At 34.6% G+C, this 13,145-nt stretch overlaps 2 protein-coding genes across 3 annotated transcripts; both read left to right on the top strand.

The window, feature by feature from the left end:
• Window positions 1-361: 361 nt before the first annotated feature.
• Window positions 362-1,443, top strand: LOC112516950 (universal stress protein A-like protein). Of its 2 annotated transcripts, none has more exons than XM_025124213.1 (4): window positions 362-698; window positions 771-877; window positions 947-1,065; window positions 1,146-1,443. In XM_025124213.1, exons 1-4 carry the CDS (start codon window positions 404-406, stop codon window positions 1,246-1,248), a joined length of 624 nt encoding a protein of 207 aa, XP_024979981.1. In that variant the 5' UTR covers window positions 362-403; the 3' UTR covers window positions 1,249-1,443. The 2 variants fall into 2 exon arrangements, with proteins under 2 accessions (XP_024979981.1, XP_024979982.1); XM_025124214.1 differs by having other exon boundaries at window positions 368-698; window positions 953-1,065.
• A 2,964-nt stretch (window positions 1,444-4,407) lies between these two features.
• On the top strand, window positions 4,408-5,503 carry LOC112517267 (universal stress protein YxiE-like). The gene is made up of 4 exons (XM_025124642.1): window positions 4,408-4,671; window positions 4,744-4,850; window positions 4,943-5,061; window positions 5,141-5,503. Exons 1-4 carry the CDS (start codon window positions 4,503-4,505, stop codon window positions 5,220-5,222), a joined length of 477 nt encoding a protein of 158 aa, XP_024980410.1. The 5' UTR covers window positions 4,408-4,502; the 3' UTR covers window positions 5,223-5,503.
• The last annotated feature ends 7,642 nt before the right edge of the window (window positions 5,504-13,145 follow it).

Genomic DNA, 13,145 nt, shown 5'->3' with positions numbered 1-13,145 from the left:
TATAACATCGACTGAGATAAAGAATAAAATGAAATATTAAAAACACGATGTATCTCACTGCATTGCGCGAGTACTCTTCTAGTTTATAATAAGTTGATAAGAACTTTTGTAAAAAAAACATAAATTATTTCAGATAAACAATCTCAAACAAGTTTATATTCGCAACAGATTTTTTATATTTCTATTTTATTTACAAACATATTATAGATAACATTATATAGATGAGGTTGACACGTCACTTGTATATTATTTATTTAATTTATAAGAGAAAATAAAATAGTTTATTTAATTTAAATTGAATCAACGGCGGATGGAGAAAGGAAACAAATACCGAAAACCAGGGTGATAAAAGAAAACCAGAAAACCATCAAAACAAAACCATTAACCGCCATCAATACCAGAAATGCCCTCCGCCAAACAGCTTTTTCGCTACTTGACGACACCTGTAAATACAACAACTATAAATGATAATGCATCCAATACTCTCTCACAAACACAACCCACTCTAGACTTGATTACGAAATTATCGTTGAGATCTATGGAAAGGAAAATACTGGTGGCGGTGGACGAAGGGGAGGAGAGCAAGTACGCGCTGTCGTGGTGCCTGAAAAACGTTGTGAATCAGAATTTCATGGATACCATCGTCCTCCTCTACGTGAAACCACCGCAAGTGGTCTACACAGCCGTCGATGGAACAGGTAGGAAGATCTATTTCTTGGTATTTCATATAAAACGTAGGAGCAATTGATTTTGATGTTTTTGTTGATCAGGGTATTTGTTTTCGACGGATATAATTGCGACCATCGATAAGTACAAGAATGAAGTAGCTGAAACTGTGATCGAGAAGGCCAAGAAGCTTTGCAAGGACCTTCAGAATGTGAGTTTTTTTAGCATTAATCTTTGTTCAGTGATATGATGAGGAGTGATTTGAGTTGTTAATTTGTAGGTGAAGGTGGAGGCGAAGGTGGAGGCGGGGGATCCAAGGGATGTGATATGCGAGGCGGCGGAGAAAATGGCGGTTGACATGGTGGTGTTGGGCAGCCATGGATATGGTTTGATCAAGAGGTCAGTCTGGTTTCTATCAATGGACACCAAATGTTTGATGAAATGTCTAACTAAACAATTGCATTGGAAATTGGGTGCAGGGCATTTTTAGGGAGTGTGAGCAATCACTGTGCACAGAACATCAAGCGTCCAGTTTTGATAGTGAAGAAGCCCAAGAATCACAGTGCAAATTCAACGTTTTGAGGTTGAAGTTGGAGTGATGCTTTAAGGAGTTGTACGTTGTACATTACAAGTTGTACGAGGGCTCATATATACCCTCTTAATTTACTCTACTTCATTCAATTTGTCATGGTTAAGTTGGTCTTTTTGAAGTTTGTTTAATTTGTTCAGGTTTTGTAATTTCAAGTGAGATATATATTATCTAACATCTAATTATCCATAAAGTAAATTACATTTTTGGTCCATATGGTTTATGGGTTTTAACAGTCTGGGTCCTTAAAATAAAATATTTATGAATTCATCAAGAACATTCCTTTTTGAAGAACATCAACATACAACAACAAACATTAAACATAATCAAACGATTTTGTTTAAATTCATAAAAAGATTTGTAATTCAGACCCAAAATCTAATTCAAAAACCCATACAAACCTAAAATAAATCCTAAATCATCAAACCTTCAATCAGAACGTCTTTTGGTGATGGAAGAACACTTGAATCAATCAGTAAACTCATCTCAAAAATCAAAATTCGAAAATAAGAAATCAAATTGGATCTGGTTTGTTGATCTTCACTTGAAGCTAAATTCAAAGGAAAAAGGGAAAGGGAAGTAGAAGAAGTTATGGCAAACTCCAGGGACCGTCTTTGTATTCATCTTCTCTTGGTCACTAGATCAAGAACCATCTTCGTCACTCGCTACCCTTCACCAAACATGTGAAGACCTCAAAACCAGTCCAACAAACAGTGGAGATGTATTGAGCGGAAACCAAGGTAGTAGATCATGAATTAGGTCTCAATAAAGCCCCCTCACTCGAATCTGGTCTCGATGAAGCACCCCCTCAAAGTTGGTCTCGAAGAAGCACACCTGCTCAAATCTGGTCTTGAACCAGTGTAGCAGATCAATGGCAGTTTTGAATTGTGTTAAAAATGTATAAACTTGAAGAAAACAGATTTATTTCATATACAAATCAAAGAATAACATACAAATCTATACATTCTATTTCAAGATCAGAAACCTAAAGCTAAAATAAGAACTATAACAATCGTATCTTAAATCTAACTTAGAAACAGAAAAGAAAGAATATGAACAAATTTTAGAGAGAGAGTAATCGAGAGCTAATCAAATCTTGCAAATGTGAATTATGAGCCAATTCTAAGAAATTAACCCGCTTATATATTTTCTGGAATGTGTCAAGAATGGTCCTTGGACATTTGAACGAAGTGCTCCGCTAACCATTAAGAATTCCAAAAGATGAGGCGCAGTCCTCCAAGTATTTTGAACAACCCAACTTTGCAGAATCAACATTTTATACCCTTGCTAGATAATATCCTGACAAAACAAGGACAACAGTAAAGTAAGTCAAGATTGCAAATATCTGATATGTTTTTAACAGATTGCTCTCAATGTAGTGATAGCCCCTAAATCAGGAGGGTGACGGAGATGGAGAGGGAAAGAATTGGAGGTTGCCGAGAATGGATGCCGGAGTAAGGGGACACTGGACCAAAGAGGTGGATGGCAGGTTTCCTCCAGAAGAAGAATGGTGAAGGTAGCTAAGGTGAAGATGGAGGTCGATAAGAAAAGGGTGTGGGACAACGAGTCTGTTCAAGCAAAAATAGGGGAGGAGGTTTTTGGGTATATGTAATGCATAATAATATAAAAATAATATATAGTAATCGATTACATTCGTATGGTTTTAATAGAAAATAAAATATAAACTAAATGACTAAAATACCCTTTGATTTAACTCATCTAACGACATTTTCTAGATGGAGATAGATTTACGGACCCGACACATTATAAAATGGAAACCACGAGGATGCAATCCATATAATTCAAATGCAAATCATGTAATTCTTACAATCCATTGAAATTGATTTTACCCGTCGTCTAGTCTAATATATATTTGTCTCCTATAGTCAGAAAGAATTAAAATATTATTTTATGTCCCTTAAATATAAGGTTTTAGAGATTTCTTCAAATTTGAAGATTTCTACCATTTTCCTCTTTATTTATTTTTATTTTAGCAAACATTATATCATAGCTGTTAGAGCAAAAAAAAACTCTAGATTTCTAAAATCTCTATTTTAACACAGTTGTGGAGATGTTCTAAGAACCTATACAAAACTTCATAATGATAGTTCCTATAAGAATTCAATTTATGGGTCCCATGTATTTGTTAAATATGATGATTATCTTGGCGATTTGAATTTTAATTAAGGCTATATTTGGCAAACTAGTTGATAAGTTAACTGATGATTAAAATGCTAGTTGGTAGTTGATAAGTTAGCTGGTGAACAAATTAATATTTTTTTAAAATATATTTAATAATTAAATCAAATATTTTATTAAAATTATTTAGCATATTTTAATTATCTATGAAATAAAAWAAGTATAACTTTATTTTTTATGTAACTTATATAAACATTTTTGGAATTGTTATATTCAATAATTATTTTTTAAGCATACATTTGGATGCACATATTAATTATTATTTATAATAATTAATTATAAATAAATATTAATATCATGACGTAGCGTTTTGTAGCTTATTTTCACTTTTTTTCAATTATAACTTTTATTAATATTAATTATTAATCATTAATTATAAATATATATTAATTATTAGTAAATATTAGTTAATCTAAAATTAATTAAAATAGTCATTTTGACCACATGGTTTACCTCTTAGCCATTTTTCTTCTAAAATTACAAAAATAGCCATAGACTCATAATTAACAAGTCCGTAATTTATATAGAGAAAAAAATGAAACTTCTGAACCATATCCATAATTACAAGGACCAAATACATCAAATTAGAAAAGCACATCTGTAATTAGGGACATATTTTATGTACCTATTAACTAATTTACATATTTAATCTCTATAATTACGGAGCTGGTTCGAGGTTCGTTTATGAAGGGTGAGTCAAGGCTTAGGATCAGACTGAAGAGCATAGTCGATGGACAAGAGATGAATATTTCAATATTATCCCTTGTTGATTTAAAAATTTTACTTTTTTATACGTTGACATCCCCGTGAATGGCAATCTGTCAATTTTCATAATTTTTGGAATGAAGTGCACGGGTCCGCTATTTTAATTAATACAAAAAAAAAAAAAAAACATGAGCCAAAACCGTTAACCGCAATGAACACCGGAAACCGCCGCCTGTAAATCCAACCACTTTAAATACAATATGCACCCAATCCTCTCTCTCACAAAAACTAAAGACCCACTCCAGATTTAGTAATTTGCAAGAGCAAGAAATCGTTGAAATCCATGGCAACTAAGGAACGGAAGATACTGGTGGCGGTGGATGAAGGGGAGGAGAGCAAGTATGCGCTGTCATGGTGCCTGAAAAACATAGTCACTGAGGATGGAATGGATACCATCGTCCTCCTCTACGTCAAACCACCCCAAGCTGTCTACACCGCTCTCGATGGAACAGGTAGGAGATTGATTTCTTACTATTTCACATAAACGGATTAGAACTTCGTCTCAAGTTTTTGTAATTGGTCAGGGTATTTGTTTTCGCCGGATGTAATTGCGACCATCGATAAGTACAGGAACGACGTAGCTGAAACTGTGATTGAGACAGCCAAGAAGCTTTGCAGAGACCATCCGAAAGTGTGTTTTTGAGCATGAATTAATCTTGTTTAATTAGTGATATGATGATGGTGGTTGGGGGATGAGGAGTGATTCGAGTTGTTAATTTGCAGGTGAAGGTGGAGACGAGGGTGGACATGGGGGACCCAAGGGACGTAGTATGCGAGGTGGCGGAAAAAATGGCGGTTGACATGGTGGTATTGGGCAGCCATGGGTATGGTTTGATCAAGAGGTTAGTCAGTGTGGTCTCTATGAATGGATCACCAAGTGTTTGATGAAATGTCTTGACTATGTTTTCTAATGGGGTGCAGGGCATTTCTGGGGAGTGTAAGCAATCACTGTGCACAGAACATCAAGCATCCTGTTTTGATAGTGAAGAAGCCCAAGACTTGATTGAAGTTGGGGTGATGCTTTAAAGAGTTGTAAGTTATACATAACAAGTTGTACTCTCTTTCTTTACCTCATTTTGTCATTTAATTAGTTGGCTCAAGACTTAATTGATCCAACGACGTAGGTTTACCCTTTTTTGTTGTGTTTGTATCGTGGTCGTTTTCATTTATAGTTTGATAGGGAGGTGGGTGTTGTTTTTTAGTATCGTGAACGAATGGGTATATTGTCAGGTGGGCGTAATGTGCATTACTGATTAAATCCCGAAATTATTCTAAAGGATAAGTGGACTGTTGGATACTTTTTTCTCTACTGATTCCGGTTGTTCACATGGTGTTAATTATACATAATGCTCTGGTGAATTTTGTTGATCATGAGCTTATACTAATTTTGATTATGATAGCATGTATTTGGCATGCTGCTTGAATTTGATGCAAGTTATGCACTGTTTTGAAAGTGTGGGATTGGTTGAACTGTTCATTGTGAATTATCTTGAACTCACCAGGTGTATAAGCTAAGGGGCCGTTTACTAAACGCTTATCCGGTAAGCATTTACCAAGTCCCTTTTCTTATCGGATTAATAAGGCAAAGACCAAGAATCTTATCCGGTAAGAGCGACGGCAAACTAAAGGGCTTTTGGCCTAGCGGTATTTGAGCCTTTGGCCTCTTAGGAAGTCAAGGGTTCAAACTTCATCAAAGGTGAAGAATATATGTATGAGTTTATTTATTGCATTTGTCGTATATAAATATTATATACTTAAAAGAGGAGCATGGTAAGGACCGAGATTCTTACGCGGTAAGTGACAGTGACAACTCTTACCATACTAACTTATAATAAGTTGATAAGCATTTTTGTAAAAAAACATAAGTTGTTTCAAATAAGCAATCTCAAACACCCCCATAAAACATAACGATTTTAGTATATTAATTTTCAGAAATTATCAAAAAGAAAAACTTGTTTTGATATTAAACTCAAACTTAATCGGGGTGGTTATAGGGCGGAGATAGATGGTAGGGTGGACGAACCGTACGGGTTGGTTGGTACGTCAAAATATTCTTGTTACTTTTATATGTTGTTGTCTCTATTCATAATTCTTTTTTTATCATCAATATTTTGATATAGCTTATCCATACTCCTTACAAGTATATCACATTCAACTACTTTTCTCAATTTGCATATATATGTTCACATTTAAAGAGTTATATAGAAATGGAGAAAAGATTGAAAATATATCTATACGAAGAGAGTATGTGATGGTGTAATTGTATAATGTACATATTAATAAAGACTTGACAGTCATACTAAATCCAATAAATAAAAAGAGACCGGTTTCATCGGATTTGGTTGGATTCAAATGACTGTAAGTCTGTAACTCGATTCCAACCTAATATCTACGGTTTAAAAATTTTATAACTCGATTAGATATCGAGTTCCTTTGAGTTGGATTATTTCACGTTGGGTTGGATTGGACTGACCAGATTAGTTGGGTTGGGTGGGTTTTTTAACAATCCTAATTCGGATAGAATGCCTGAACTGCACAATTTTCCCTTACTTCTTCATCTCCTTGACAGCTCAATCTAAATCAACTCAAGGGTTGTTCGGTTCGTTTTCTATTAAGACATGTATGGATATAGTTATCTTTATTGATATAGTTTTATGTATATTAATAGATAAGTTGTTGTTCAGTTGTTTTGCTGAATAAACAGTCTGAATGTCAGAAATGACTATTTTACCCCCAGTCTTTATTTTTGTCTAAATAAAATAACAGTTTGATGAAAATGTTTGAACAAATGACTTATAATTATTAAAAAATATCAATTTAAAAGTTTTTTAAATAAAAACAACTTGATTAACATAAGTATACGAGTTAAATGTTATAATCAAAACAACATTAATAAGTCTTTGTAATAAAAACAAATCAACATCATAGCTTGGATACAATTTAAAATATCAAACATTTGAAATTGGTTCATTTGCAATTTGATCATGCAAATTAGCCATATATTGTATGCTATTAACACCCCATTGTGATCCATCTAGTTCTGCTTCTCCACTTCCAACATTTTCTTCTCCATTAGTGAAAAGTTGATCTTGAACATTACATTTTCTTAGGGGTGTTCGCGGTCCGGTTTGGGCTGTTTAAGCCCTCAGACCACAAACCAAACCGTAATGGCGGTTTGTGAAATTTTCAGACCGAGCGGTTTGAAACCAAGTGCCCAGACCGGTCAAACCAGACCACAAAAAGGCGGTCTGGTCTGACCGGTTTAGGCGGTTTGGGCCTTTAATGGGTTTTAAACATTAAAACCAAAAAACCTAGTGTCATATGTACTATTATAAATTTGAATAATAAATATTAATCACCYATCATAATCATCTCCCATGGAGATTTGTTTTCTACAATAAAAGTACTAAAAAATAAGTGTCYTTCACATGTGAGTAATCTGTATACCAACCACTAAGCATTGAAGTARCCATTAMAGTTTAAASCCAATTTAAMCAATCCAAAGTCCAAAGTCCAAACAAATAAATATGTAAAACATACCAAAAAACAAAGTCAAAATAGAATCCAAATCTTAGTGTTCATTGTTTAAAAAAACTCAAAACACTAGGGATTTAGATGAATTAGGCGACGTCGCGACGATTAGGAACGAAAAAGAGGTGGATAGTGGATATCGTGTAATCGTTGACGATGGATTACTGGATGTTCGGATTAGCCGATTAGGTTAGGAATTACCAAATTAGGGATTTAGATTTAGAGGATTTAGGAAATCTTTTGGATAAGGCTTTTATGTTTGGGCTGAATAATTATAATACTAAAATAAAATTATATATATATATATATGGCGGTCGGGTTGGTCCAAACCGCCCAAAAAAAAGTCTAAACCGCAAACCGACCAGACCGCCCGGTTTCGGCTATTTTTCAAACCAGACTGGACCGCCAGACCGCTCAAACCGCCAAAAACGGTCCGGTTTGACTTGGTTCGGCCGGTTTGAGCGGTCCGGCGGTTTTTTTGAACACCCCTACATTTTCTTATAAAGTTGTGTATCACGAAGCAAGCAATGACCACATTTCTTTCTTTTGTAAATGAAAAAGGAGTCATTTACTTCAAGATTAGGAATCTAGCTTTCAAGACACCGTAAGCACGTTCAATGACATTTCGAAGTTGTGCATGTGCATGATTGAACTTTTCTTCTTTAGTTAAAGCACGTTTGCGTCGATAGTCTGGTAACCAATACCTCGTGTTATGATACAGAGCTAAAAATCCACGAACGTTGGAATATGCAGCATCACAAAGATAATATTTATCTACACGCAACAAATGATTAGGCAAACATGCAAACATTATTTCAGATTAAACATGTTCGATATAAGTAAAATCATGTGCAATGTTTTCCCATCCAGCCCAAACAAATGTGAATATCATATTGAAATCACAATTGCACCCTTCAATAAAAAGAGTCATAAGCATCAAGAAAAAAGCCATTAGAAATGTATATAAGCATCAACAAAAAAACCATTGGAAATGTATCGTAAACATCAACAAAAAAGCAAGCATAATCCTAAACATCAATGGCTAAACCGACAATCACGTACTTGTAGCCTTGTTTATCTCTAACCGTCTTAACCCAATCAAACGCAAATCCGGGCAGTATCATCAACCATGGCTCTCTATTGTCCTTGTCACCAAGAAGAGTCATTGCAATACGGTACAATGGACCATCTTTTGGCCATCCAAGTTCGTTGAGTTTTTGAAGATAAACCATGTAAGAAGGAAGCTCAACACCATCGGGGTTCCCATGTTTTACGACTAAAGTTTTTAAAAACGAAAAAAATGTCTTCATCTATGTCAGATTGACTAACTTTTCTCTTGTTGGTTCTCACTTGAATACGAGCTGAAGATATCGGGGTTGAGGAGGTGGGTTGGGAATTGGAGATCTCCACTTCCTCATTGTTGGAAACAAATAAAGGCTCGACAGAAGGCTCGAGGTCATTTGATAGCGGTCCAAAGCTTCTGATGCCCATGGAAACACCGCCTTCAAACAATTGCGTACACAACTCAGAGAATGGAAGATTAGTTGTCCTTAACGATTCAACATATTTATTTGATTGAGTTAAAAAAAATTACAAGTAACTGATCAAATTTTGAATAGAAAGAAAAAAAAAGTATAACAGAAAGTGACCTGAATCTTGAGTTCTCATTGCTCGGGTGTCAAATTAAATGAGTTAGTTGAAGGATCATACACATTCACAGTTTTGTTTTTAAGTTTTAACCTACGCCCCATATTTTTTTTAAGTAGTCATAGTGGTTACACATTTGCTTTCTATTTAATGAAAGTGTGAATCTCTTTTAGATGATCAGGAACTTTCTTCCAGGACAATGATTTTAGACTTCCGCCTTCCTTTCCGTTCAAAGCTATCTCAAGAATGCAACTTTCTAGAAACGTTTTTACAACAACCCTGTTTTTCTAACTTATCCTAGTTCTTTTTGGCGGTTGTGAATCGGCTATTTGTTCCATACTTAATCGGTTGAAAATCAGCAAGTTGGAAACACATAATCGACAAAGACATATACAAATGAATCAGATAATTAAAGCAACCAATGGCATGAACAATGACATAAAGCAGAAATAATGAACATATTAGGTCATTTTCAATATTAAAAGAGAAATAATGAACAATGGCAAAAGTTGTTAGAACTTGTAGCATTCTTGTCATACTTTTGGGGTTTTTCTTTTCCACTTTTATGTTTTATACCACATGGCATCTCAGCTGCAACTGTTGAACTACTAAAGATCAAGATAGAGTGAAAGAGATTATGGGTTACACACATTTACTAAATGGAAAGGTGATTTTTGTTTAGTTACCTTATAATCTTATACCGTTATTGTTGAACTACTAAACTTGTTTTCTTACTACCAGACTACTTATTGCACTAGCTTATACCAACACTTTTGAAGTTGCTCGACAGACAATTCATACTGTGAAATCAGATTCTGCTTCAAAAAAAAGTTAACCATCTTATTATGGAAGAGCTTGGACTTGGTGCAAATGGTGATCTTAGGAGTATCCTATGCACTTGGCTATGGACAGTGAAAATAGCAAAATCACAAATCGAACAGTTGAACATTCAACACCATGGACAGTGAAAACTTGAAGAAAAAGTGAAAATCATGAAATCAAACAGCAAAATGGGTAAATCGAACAGCATAGTGAGGAACAATCAATTGGTTAACTCTCTTGAATCATGAACAGTAAAATCATGAAATCGAACAGCAAATCAGAAATCGAACAGCAAAATCAAAAATAGAACAAAAAGGTTGAAGCATAGTGAGGAACAATCGATTGGTTCAAAGAGTTCGAACAGAAATGGGTAAATCGGACAGGAATCTTTGAACCAATCTATCATAAAAGGGTAATCAAACAGGTACACGGAGAATCGAAGCACAGTGAAGAACAATCGACGAGGAGAACAACATACCTGTGTGGAGAATGGTGGATTCAACGAGCGGCATGTGAGATGGATTCAATAGTCGGCGTCTCTATTTTTAGGGTTCTTTTTCAATTAATGTGAGTAGTTGGAGAGAGAGCTAGTTGGGGAAAAGTAATGGTTGAGTGGATAGGAGTGTGATATTATGGTTGTGTGAATCAGCCCCTGTATGCTCGATTAAGCCCTTACCGAACACAAAGGTATAGTTGTGTGAATCGGCTATATCTGTTATATGGCTCAATAAGCCGTCGTCGAACAAGGACTTACTCCATATGCCTAAACTATCTTAAGTTATTATTACTACTACAATTATTATTAACCACTAGAAAGGTACTCGCGCAATACAGCGAGATACATCTCGAATTTAATGTGTTGTCTTATTCTTTGTTTCTAGTGATTGGGAGTGTGCTTCTATTTTTGTCCACTTTTTACGAAGTTACTTTGAAGTTTAGTGGCACATTGCACGTAACTCCCAACAATTTTTTTCATGAGCTTTGTGAGATTGATTCTCAATTTTACTTGGCTAGTAACAATGGTTCATTGTTATACACCATGGCTACTAAGATGAAGAGTAAATATCACAAATACCGGGTTGATCCAGATCACATCAATCCCATGTTGTTTTTGGCGGTTGTGCTTGATCCGAGATATAAGTTGAAGTATTTGAAGTTTGTTTTGAGTCCTTATATGATGCTCAAACCGTTGATAAGCTTGTTGTCAAGGTGGAACAAATTATTCATCAATTGTATAATCAATATTCACAAGGTAGTAAAGATGGTGATGAGGTTGGTTACTTAGTTTTATGCATGATTGTTTTTAAAAATGTTATTATGCATGTTAATATGTTATTGTTTGTTGTGTTTATGTTTGTATTTTTATTTCTGTGTGTATAGGCTATCAACTAGAATCACCACCACAAAATGATTCTAAAGAATCTCAAAGGAAAAAAAAAATTGGAATCATTTTTGCAACAACAATAAATGGACGTGCCAAAAAACATGAACGACGTTGGTAGATATTTGGTTGATGGATCTATCAATCCAAAGACTCCATCATTTGCCGTAGTACTTTGGTGGAAAGATAATACTAATAGGTATAACATTTTGTCAATGATAGCTACAGATGTTCTTGTTATACCTATATCTACCGTAGCATCTGAATCCGCCTTTAGTACTAGCGGTTGTATTTTAGACTCATTTAGAAGCTCTTTTGAGTCCAAAAATGATGGAGGCCCTTGTATGCACACAAAGTTGGTTGAAAGAGAATAATGAGGGGATTCAAATAAGTGAATTTTGGGATGAAATTTCATCTTATAACTTTCTTGAAAAAGGTAAACTTAACAATGGTTCTTTTTTCATGCTTATATATTCTTAATAAATGGTTTAATATTCTTTTTGAATTGTAGACAAACTCAAGGAGAATGCAACATTGGAGTAGGGAAGGTCCAAGACGGTCATACTTGATTGAGTATTTGAATCGGATGCTATCATTCAAATTTTTTAAATTTGATTCCAAGACTTGAGGATTTAGATATATTTTTGAATGATTGTAATAACTAATGACTTTGTTGGGTATATTTTTAGTATTATTTATCAAATTTCATTTGCCAACGTATGAATTTTAGTAACCCGCTAACCCAATCAACCGCCCTAACCTGTAAATGTTGGGTTGGGTTGGGTTATACTGTTGAATGGGTTGAGTTGGGTTGAGATTTTTCAAACCGTCATAATTGAGTTGAGTTGTAAAAATGTCAAAAAAAAAAGTTCAACTCAATCCGTGTACACCCCTATACTCCGCATCCTCGCTGTGACGTATCAGGCTTGAACTCGCCGCCCCGCCCCGTCTCACACCATTTTGAACCTTGATTTTTATTCATCGTTGATCAACCTGATGGATTATTATCTCTTGATAAACCTTGTTGACTCCACTTCTCCTCTTCATGCAACACCATCCAAGCTTTATTCTTTTATCTTCTTCGTTCCAGCCGCTTTCCCAACGCAGTTGAACCTACTCAAAACAACCAACAAACTTCAAAACACCGTGAAGATATATCTAAGCGTCTATACAAAGACTACTTCTCTTAAAATCCAACGTACCAAGAAGATATATTTCGACGTAGATTTCAAATGAGGAGACAACTATTTCTTTGCATAGTTGAAGGTGCAAAAACTATGGATCCTTTCTTTCAGCATACTTTCCGAGTACGAAAACTATCTCTAAAATCACATACAAATATGTAATAGGTGAACGAATCATTGTTTACAATCAGATATAGTTGACGAGATTTGACAAAGATTTGGACAAGAAGAAAATGACGATTGATATAATATTTTCTCCGTATTTTAATTTAATATTTTAACATTTAATAAACATTATGGGTTTAAATTAATATTTTGACATTTATTAGATATTGTGTCTTTAATATAATTTTTTTCATTT

The sequence above is a fragment of the Cynara cardunculus genome (genome assembly GCF_001531365.2).
Source record: "Cynara cardunculus var. scolymus isolate 2C chromosome LG 8, CcrdV1, whole genome shotgun sequence".
Taxonomy (NCBI): domain Eukaryota; kingdom Viridiplantae; phylum Streptophyta; class Magnoliopsida; order Asterales; family Asteraceae; genus Cynara; species Cynara cardunculus.
The sequence above is the reverse complement of the archived record's forward strand: the minus strand, read 5'-3'. Positions and strand labels throughout refer to the sequence as shown.